Source organism: Limanda limanda, chromosome 5 (genome assembly GCF_963576545.1).
Source record: "Limanda limanda chromosome 5, fLimLim1.1, whole genome shotgun sequence".
NCBI classification, from domain to species: Eukaryota; Metazoa; Chordata; class Actinopteri; order Pleuronectiformes; family Pleuronectidae; genus Limanda; species Limanda limanda.
In genome coordinates this window covers 1,632,541-1,642,887 of record NC_083640.1, presented here as the reverse complement: position 1 = coordinate 1,642,887, position 10,347 = coordinate 1,632,541, and the positions used below count along the sequence as shown (strand labels likewise).

General features: G+C 42.0%; 1 protein-coding gene across 1 annotated transcript; it reads left to right on the top strand.

Annotated features, from left to right (window-relative positions):
- The first annotated feature begins 2,196 nt into the window (after positions 1-2,196).
- Positions 2,197-5,509, top strand: LOC133001418 (calumenin-A-like). The gene is made up of 7 exons (XM_061070992.1): positions 2,197-2,240; positions 2,538-2,792; positions 3,395-3,588; positions 3,665-3,828; positions 3,980-4,040; positions 5,033-5,232; positions 5,405-5,509. Exons 2-7 carry the CDS (start codon positions 2,539-2,541, stop codon positions 5,507-5,509), a joined length of 978 nt encoding a protein of 325 aa, XP_060926975.1. The 5' UTR covers positions 2,197-2,240; position 2,538.
- Positions 5,510-10,347: the final 4,838 nt, after the last annotated feature.

The window sequence follows — 10,347 nt, the reverse complement described above, 5'->3', positions numbered from 1 at the left end:
GAAGTCAGGAGCCTCTTTCCAGCAGAGATCCAGCTGCAGCAGAAGAAACCAGACAAACTGGCTTGTTGCTGCACCAGGGTTTGGTGTCAGATAATGTTGTGTTACAGCCGGCACTCAGATCCCAGACGTGACATGTTCAGATGTGGATCTGCTTCCACATTCCTGCATCGACAAGGAGCGAACGACAACACAAGTATTTCATTATTTCTTTAGATTTGGTTTTTAAGATTTTCTTTCTTGTGAATGTTGGTTTATTGTTGGTTTATTTGCTGGTTAGTGGTTGTGTTGGTTGGTTTATTTCTTGGTTTATGGGTTTGTTCATGAGTTTGTTAGTTGTTTTGTAGTTTGGTTTGTTGGTTGGAATTGTTAGTTTGGTTTGTTTGTGGTTTGTCTGAGACAGAAGTGAGAAAGTCCATCAGTAACTTTCCTGTGTAAAGTGATCGTGCTGTTCTCCTGATCCATTGTAACCTAAGGGCAAATAAATCCAGGATAAGATTCAAGATTATTAACGTGTAAAGTACAACAGGCTGATAAGGACGTGACATATCATCGGCTCTTTTGTTCACACTATCTCACTCAATGTCCTGAAGTGTATCAGCTGATAATCACAGAATTACTACAGGAAATAAAAGAATCTCCTCTCACGACAGAGAGAAGAAATAAATCACTTCTTCTTAGTCGACATCACGTGAGAGATCGAGATTATGAGCCGAACCTCGAAGGAAAACATTAAAAAAATTAAAATTATCTTGACTCAACGACAACAACATCTCATAGTCTTCATCAGTTTGATCAGTTGCCATGGAGACGGCTCAGGTGTCACTAAGTCGCATGATGACCTGTCTGACCTGTAGATTTGAATTGTCCATCAATAAACACAAAACTGGTTATTTGTTCTTTGTATTTACAAATCGAATTGAAAATCCAGTCTAAGAATAATATATGAATATAAAATATATATATATTGGTGATGTCTTAGTGCCACCTAGTGGATGTATTAGATATTTCAACATCTACTTTGATTTTTTTGTTTAGACCATGTCCCATCTGCTGACATGGAGGGGTGGAGTTTATGACCTATACTACAACCAGCCACCAGGGGGTGATTGAGATGTTTTGAGTTGTCATTCCGTCCATCTTTAGGCTGTTAGCTAGGTAACTGTTGAACCCCCCAGTTTCCCGGTGTTATGCTAAGCTAAGCTAATTGCCTCCTGCTTCTACAGTAACTGAAACAAATCATCTTAGCACTATCAGTGTTGTACTTCACGTCCTTCATGTCCCACAACAGGTTTCCCTCATAGTTGGATTTTCTCTTTAAACTCTTCAAGCGTTCTCTCAATATACTCGATAGAAATGAGGAAGAAGCTTTGGTTAAAACAAGGAAAGAGACAAATATTCAGAAAATGACCATCGAAGAGTTCACAGGTTTGAACTTCAAATTACAACTTTGAACAACACCATGAGGTTTGCACCACACTGCCCTCTGGTGGCATCAAGCAGAAACCAGTCAGATCATTGTTATTGTTCACTGCACCAGATTTTATTATTAAATCAGAACATAATTTCTTTCATTTCATTTAAAATCTTTAGAATGTAAGTTTTTTTTGTACTTTCAAGAAACAAGAGAAAGTTGATGCTTTGTTCCTCCCTGCCTTCTTTTCTCCCCGCCTCCTTCCCTACTCCCTACTTTCTTTCTTTCTTTCTCCCTCCCTCCCTCCCTCCCTTTCTCCCTTCCTTCCTGCCTTCTCTCCTCCCTTCTTTCTCCCTCCCTCACTTTTTCTTATTGAATATAACAAACCAAAAGCAAACTAACATGGCAACTGTCTGAAAAATAGAAATAAAGAGTGTCTGCACATCAGCACATATTTATAAGATGATAATATACGCACATAGTTCTCTCTAAGAACATCTATGAGCATATACCTGAATTAATTCAGAGTCTTTGTAAATATCACAGAAATAAAAAGCTAAACTACCATAATAAATAATAATCCTCTTTTTGTTTTTTAAAGATGTGAAACCAACGCTGTTTATCTCCTGCTGCTGATTGGTCCCAAATAAAACTAACAGCCAATGAGAATTGAGCACATGCTGAGGTGGACCAATTAAATTGGGAGAGATGGAGGGAGAGTGAAACCGAGAGAGGGAGGGAGAGAGAGAGAGAGAGATATACAGAGAGACAGAGAGAGAGAAAGAGAGAAAGAGAGAAAGAGAGAAAGAGAGAGCAGGTGAAACGACAGGTGAGTTCAGCTGTTTGTTTTTATTTGATTAAACTTAGTTAACAAATGCCATAAATAAAGTTTAAAATTTGTTAAAGTCATTTTTCAAAGAAGAAAGAAAATTATGATTTTCAGAAAAATGACGTCACATAAAAAATAATCTGCATATTGTTGCAGTCATCGTAGTGACGTGAAGAACTTTCATCATGATGACATCACAGGGTTTAATCTCTCTATCTATGAATGTTTGTGTTTGAACTTAAAACATTAAAGGTGTTTATAGATGTGTTTAATGTTTAATATCTAAATGTGTCTCAGGATGATCCGTCTGTTGCTGATCTGCTTCGTCTCCTGCGTCGTCCTCGGCAGCAGCGAGCAAACAGAGAAGAAGAGCGAAGTGATCGAGGAAGAGCCGCTCTCTCACCTCGAGGACCAACACGACCACGACCACGACCACGACCACGACCACGACCACGACCAAGACCACGAGCACGAGCACGGAGCTCTTCTGGAACCAGATGGAGCGAGAAGCTTCAACCAGCTCGCCCCAGAGGAGAGCATCACTCAGCTCGCGTGAGTTTACGACTTACAGCCTCTTGGTGTTTTGCTTTGTTGCCTCTGTAAAGTTGTTACCATCCACGCAGACACTCAGACGTCAGAGTTTCAGCTACAGTTGTGCTCACTTCACTCATGTTTCACCTTTAAGTCTGTGAACCTGTCACTCACAATCTGTTGCAGTTCTACATCCTCACGGTTTCATAGAGATCGGCTCAGTAGTTTTTGCATAAAACAAACAAACAAACAACCTGATGACAACTTGACGTCCTCGGTGGATTTAATGAAACAAATCCCAGAGTTCAGGTGAAATGAGGAAAAGACTCTTTCCCAGACGTGTGTGTACGTGTCCTCTGTGTCTCATGAGTCTCCTTCTCAGGTGTGTCTTCCTGTAAACGTGTCGGCTGCTCGGAAACATTCAGCTTTTCACTTCCTGTTCCGCAGGTTAACGTGAACTCGACTCGTTCAACAGGTTCAACTTGTTACAACGTGTTGTAATGTTGGAAATAAAACAGTTAATCATTTGAATGTCCCACTTGTCACCACATTGTTACGATAATGACGTGTGATGTCATACTGTCAAAGCTTCTAAACTTTATTAACTGTGTTTCTCTCTGCAGAATCCTCGTGGACAGAATCGACGCAGACAAAGACGATTTCATCTCCGAGGACGAACTGAAGATCTGGATCCAAAACGTTCAGAGGAACTACACGAATGGACAAGTGGAGGATCGGTGGAAGGACTTCGATACGGACGAGGACGGCCTGATCAGCTGGGACGAGTATAAGAACGTCTCGTACGGCAGCTACATGGGTAAGAACCCACCCATCACACCCTGAGTCACCTGACGTCACATGACCTCTGATCGGTTTGTCTTCTCCTCCCACAGACGACCCTCTCACGAAAGAAGATGTCAACATCCCCCAGATGCTGCAGGAGGAGCGACGCTTCAGAGCCGCCGACACCGACGCAGATCTGAAGCTCCACAAACTCGAGTTCAACGCTTTCCTTCATCCGGAAAACTTCAATCACATGAGGGACGTCGTGGTTCAGGCGAGTGATGTCACTGAGAGCTGTGATGTCACTGAGAGCTGTGATGTCACTGAGAGCTGTGATGTCACTGAGAGTTGTGATGTCACTGATTCCCACTCATTCAGTGTCATATATTAACGTGAACATTGTTTATTTCAAATGGCACGAACAGGAAACGATAGACGACTTTGACAAGAACGGAGACGGCTCCATCGACGTGAACGAGTTCATGGGTAAAAAGTTCCGCTCACAACTTTCACTCAGAACTCAACTGTTTATAAAATACATTAAATATGTGAAGGTTCTGTAAACAAAGAAGAATTTTCAAGGTTTAAGGAGGACGGACGTTTAAAATGGACCTCAGAGGTGGAGCAGGTAGAGGAAGTGGAGGAGGTAGAGGAAGTGGAGAAGGTAGAGGAAGTGAAGGAAGTGGAGGAGGTAGAGGAAGTGGAGGAGGTAGAGGAAGTGAAGGAAGTGGAGGAGGTAGAGGAAGTGGAGAAGGTAGAGGAAGTGAAGGAAGTGGAGGAGGTAGAGGAAGTGGAGGAGGAAGTGAAGGAGGTATAAGAAGTGATGGAAGTGAAGGGAGCGGAGGAGGTAGAGGAAGAGGAGGAAGTGGAGGAGTTGGATGAGGAGGTGGACAAGGTAGAGGACGTGGAATAGGTGGAGGAGGAAGTGGAGGAGGTATAAGAAGTGATGGAAGTGAAGGAAGTGGAGGAGGTAGAGGAGGAGGTGGAGGAGGAAGTGGACAACGTAGAGGACGTGGAATAGGTGGAGGAGGAATTGAAGGAGGTATAAGAAGTGATGGAAGTGAAAGAAGTCGACGAGGAAGTGGAGGAGGTGGACAAGGTAGAGGATGTGGAATAGGTGGAGGAGGAAGTGAAGGAAGTGAAGGAAGTGAAGGAGGTATCAGAAGTGAAGGAAGCGGAGGAGGTAGGGGAAGAGGAGGAAGTTGAGGAGGTAGAGGACGTGGAATAGGTGGAGGAGGAAGTGGAGGAGGTATAAGAAGTGATGGAAGTGAAGAATGTCGATGAGGAAGTGGAAGAGGAAGAGTACGAGGAGGAGGAGCCTAACTCTGAACCCTCTGGTTTGGTTTTGGTGAATACAGTTTGAATTGAATCTGTGGTAAATGGTTAATAAAGGATTAAAATTATTCTAACGTTGTCACCAGACTGGAGTCTACAGAATCTGACTCTCCTGTAATCTGATTACTTGATCCCGGCTGCAGATGAACTGTTCCCTCCAGGAAACGATGATAACGATTCGGATTTGATGGAGAAGCAACGTCAAGACTTCCTCGAGGAAAAAGACATGAACAAAGACGGGAAAGTGGACAAACAGGAACTGATGGAGTTGATGTTTCCGGCTAATCATGACGCCGCCGACTCTGAAGCCAAACACCTCCTGAAGGAGTCCGACACCAACCAGGTCCAGATTCACTTCAAACTCACGTCTTATTGTTTATCCTAACATTTTCACACTGATGATTTTAATTCAGTCTCACCCTCAACAGTTAGTTTGTTAAAACATATTGAACAATGTCAATAAATGAAGAGTTTCACCTTCACCTCTTCTTCTTCTTCTTCTTCATCTTCTTCAGGATGGAAAACTGACCAAGTCGGAGATTCTGGACAATCACAAGCTGTTTGTTGAAAGTCAGGTGACGAACTACGGAGAAGCTGTGGTGCCACACGACGAGTTGTAGATCTGTTGATGGTTTTCAGATTAAATAAACATGATTTCACTTTGAATGATGAATTTATTTTGAAAAAGTTCCATTCACTTTTTGTTTACATTGTAAAACTTTAAAACTTCTTTGTGATCAATAATTTAAAATCACCTTCAGTTTATGAGTTTTTACTGCTTCATTTCTCCAGTTAAATCTTTTGCTGATAAACAGTTTATTGATCTGTTTAATGTCATAATTGACTGATTTCATAGTTTTAAAATTATTCAAACACGTTGATGTTTTTAACACTAAACCCCAGTTTTTTATTTTTTTATTTAATATGTTTAAAGTCAAAGTTTCTGGAGAAACATTCATAAAAACTTCTCTATATATATTTTTAAAAGAACAAAAATGTTTAATTGTTCCTGTTTGAAATAAGTGAAAGCAGATTTCTTATTTCTAAACCATTTACTTCCTGAGTCGATCTTCAAACATGATAAATTTAAGTTTGAATCGATTTGTCTCAGTAACAAACAACGAGCAGCAGAGAAAACATTTATCATTATTTTACTGAAGCTCTTTAACAGTTTAACAGTTTCTATAGAAACACTGAGTCCTTTAGCTTTCACTCAGTTGAAATACTGTGATGAGTCACCAGGGGGCAGCAGCACACAGACAACAACAAAGGAACAATAATGAAGTGGTTTGTTTTAATCTCACTAAATATATATATATTATTGCTCAGCGTGACTCTGACCTTTCTGTTTCTGTTCATGGAAACGTATGGATTCCTTTGACCTCGGGGGTTCGATCCTTGTTTCTCGTTGCAGTCGAGCAGCAGCTGAGAGAAAGTCAATAACTGTGGTTTGTGTTATTATCCCAGTTCAACATCACTGGTTCACTGGTGCTGGTAAATGATCGACCTATAGAATCACTGCACTCGTTAATGACTCTCAGCTGATGTGTTTTAAACCACAGACAGGAAGTGAGCCTGTGATGTGACATCATTTAAATAAACAAAATCCCAGCTCTATATATCTATATCTATAGAAAACAGACGTTAGAGTCGTGGTCCTGCTCTGATGTGACAGCACCACTTTGTGTTGTATGTCCTGATCATTGTGTGTATGTGCGTGTGTGTGTGCATGTGTGTGATATAGATAGATGGATAGAAAGAAAGATGGAGTCTATGTTTTATTTATCGGTGGTAAAGTGGCGGTGAGAGCTGCAGTGAAACCATCAGTCCACAACATGGCCGACCTGAGTGTGGCTGAGCGCTGCGTCGGAGGTCGACCACGAAGTCGCACCGCTAGCGCCAGAGTAACCAAGTTCACCACAGCTGCAGTTCACCTAGAGGGCAGTAGTGAGGCAGGTAGAGCGACCGGAGCAAAACAGCAAAATGATTGTATATCAGAACTGAAAAAATATCATATTGGTAACTGAGACTGAGTTGTAAAAACTTTAGGAAAAAAATATAATATTACAGGAATAAAGCTGGACTTCCTTATAAAGAAAACAAATATTGACTTTAATGTCACGACTTTATTCTGGAAATCTCAGTTGCCTTACACTCAGTCGCACTCGAAAATGGTTTGTAAGGAGTCAGAAGGTCAGAGGTCACGCTCAGTAGATCACAGATTCTGCAGAGTGAGTTGACCTCTGACCTATGTGCTCTATGTGCTCTATGTGCTCTATCTGCTCTGCCCTTGAACGTCCCGTCAGGCTTCATTTCAGCCGAGCGAGCGTTTCGGTCGGGGGGGGGGGGGTAGATGGCTGCCTGACAGCGATCAGCCCAACAGCTCGTTAGATTCAGCTGAGCGTCCAGGACGAGTCTCTCTTAATGAGACACTGACAGAGACGAGCAGTTCACGGCCTGGAGACACTTCCTGAGATGGATCTGTCAGAGACTGAAGGGAAGCACGATAAACACTATACTGATTAAATAATAATGATTATTTTATTATCACAAGAAAAAATGCACAAACAGAGAGGTTTAAAACTTTGAAACAGGTTAAATATAGTGTGAGACTTGTCCTAATCATAATTATATTGTTTAAAAAGACATACTTATTTTTAATGTAAGGAGAAATATTGCATTTCATTATCATTCATTTACTTATTCATTGTAAAGTAAAAACAAATTTACATTTTATTTGGTTTCATTTCATGTTAGTTTTTTTTCTCCTGTGATTGTTGCTGTTTCCCAGAATCCTCCTGGGTTACGCTCTCATTGTGCAGCGAGCTGCTTGTTGTGTTTGTATGTTGGTCACGTGGAGCTCATACACGCCATGTACACGTCATGTTAACATGTAAACAAACAGCCTCGGGGGTGCGCTGACTAAACATGTGTCCAACAACACAAACAGCCCCAGTGTGTTGAGTCAGTGCTGAGGTTCAACTCTCTCACATCCAACATGTGATTCATTATTCAGCCACTTCCAGTAGATCAGTACAGAACCAGACACCAGCAGCAGGTCCACATCTTCCACTGGGATATATGATCATATATAAAACTGTGAATATGATCAGATATTAAATTATATATAACAGTGATGGTGAAGAGTCAGAGCAGGGATTTCTTTTCTCTGACTGACAACGATGTGGAACTGACAGGAAGTGTTAGCTTCGTGTTCACCGCTGGGAGTCGAGTCATGTGACTGATGAGAACCAATCAGGAAGAGAACGTAGAAGAGATTTCAGACTACAACGAGACCAGCAACGTTTTAGTCTGTGATCCAGAGGACAGCACAAGACAAGTTTCTAAAGTAAAATGTTTCAGTTTGGACGCAGCCTCAGCAATACTCAGATTCTTTACTTACGGCAAAATACTAATAAGTTAGTATCTAAAAATACTCATTAAATGTACACATCAGTAAAAAATTACTTTAAAAGTTTGTCCAAAGAACCACAAGATGAATCTGAACAGTTGTTATTCTCATGTATTGTTTTTGTTATCTTAACATAGCAGTTATAAAACATAACTGTGAAATGATGAAGTTCTGTTTCAGAGTAATTCTCCTTTGATATTAGATACGTTGAAGTTGCAGTAGAGTTTATGTACATGTAGTACCTCCGTGCAGTATGTGTGTAATTGTACTTTCCACCTCTTGCATATCTGCATCTTTATGATAAAGGGATGAAACACGGGTTACGTCACCTCGCCTGCAGAGCTGAATCGGTTCCAGCGAGCGAGGTGCAGATTGCATCAGAGCCGGTGGTCGCACGCCCCGACGAGCACACGGGACAATAAGAGCCCGTCGTCATGTGAGAGGAGCCGAGCGGCCGGGGCCACCATGAAAAATGCATCGGCTCCATCGCCGAGCACATTTACATGTGAGAGCTTCATCTCACCTGGCAGCTGCTGCTTTGTGTTTGCCTGTGGACTGTGAGTGTAACTGCAGATCGGCCGTGAGGAGACCTTCAGTGAGGAGAAGCTGCAGCTGAGCTCCAGACCCGATCACAGCTTCTATCCCACATCGGTGAGGAGCTCTACGTGGAACACGGCTCATCGGAGCTTCAGACTCTTTCTACCACAGGACGTCAATAGTTTGTCCCGTTCAGGTAACTCAGGGTCAAAGGTACAATGACAAGTGTTGGACAGGAAGAAACCGGTTCAATCAAAATAAAACAAAAAACACGCTGATGGAGGGGCAGAATTCAAGATATGTACAGGATGGAATACCTGACTGCACTATTACAACTGAAAACAGAGGTTTTTAAAAACAGCTGGTCCCCGATTGCTCTACATTTCCATCTGATATGAGAAAAAAAAAAAAAAAAATATATATATATATATATTGCTTTTGTCTTCCCTTTGTTTCCCCTTTTAACCAATGGACATATGCAGGTCATACTATTTCAGAATAATGTCTTGATGAAATGTAATGTGAAATGTATTGTGTCTGTGGACATTGCTAATCAGTAACTTGATTTCGATATATTTGGATCATGATGGCCTGGACCCGGGAACATACATGGACAGTTAACCCCAGTAACCTAAGACTTGAACCCGTGATACCTAATTTCATGTTAAAAACGATGTACTGTATGACTGTATGTGACAAAAGGAAATAAAAAGAAGTTCAAAAAAAATAAATAAAAAAAAACACGCTGATGCAATCCAAAACTAAGACTGTATACATCCAAAGGTGCTTGGACTTTAACTGTACAGTGTGTGTTTGTATCGTTATCACACCGTGTGTGTAGAAGTTCACATTTCCAAATAAGGCTCAAATACATATTTATGCAAAGTTAACGCCCTTTTACCAAAGTAAAAAAAAGCTTTAAAGTAGTCTTGATTGACAGCTGTGGCTGGTGGAGGGGGTGTGTGGGCGGGACCTTCATGCTGATCATCTGATCACTCCACTTCTCCACAGACTCTGAGTCCGAACGACTTTTCGGAGTTTATATCTGAGGTATTTCAGGAGAAAGTATTTCTCTACTCAGTGGCTGACGTCACGTTTCTGAACATCTTTGAAGCTCGGAGTCGTTGTCAGAGTCGCAGCTCGTCTGTAGCAGGTCGTCTTGAGAGGCCACGACTCACAGATCTACATCTCAAACATGTCCTGGATCTGCTCAGACTTCGGTCTCTGTGTTGTGAATCTTCTCCTCTGCTGCCACCTTCTTCCCATCAGGCTGAGCTCCGGCCTCCGTGACCTGTCCACCTCGTGGACGTGATGAATCCTGACCCGCTGCCCCCCCCCAGGCCGGAGCTGCCCACTCCCCCCCCCCCCCCTCTGACTCATCAGTTGCTGCTGTCAGCGTCTCGATGCTAATATCCTGAACAATATGCTAATACCCACCGCTGAATATTCATCAGCTGATTGGACGACATGCAGGACGACAGCTGGGAGCAGAGACTCCGTGTCATTGGA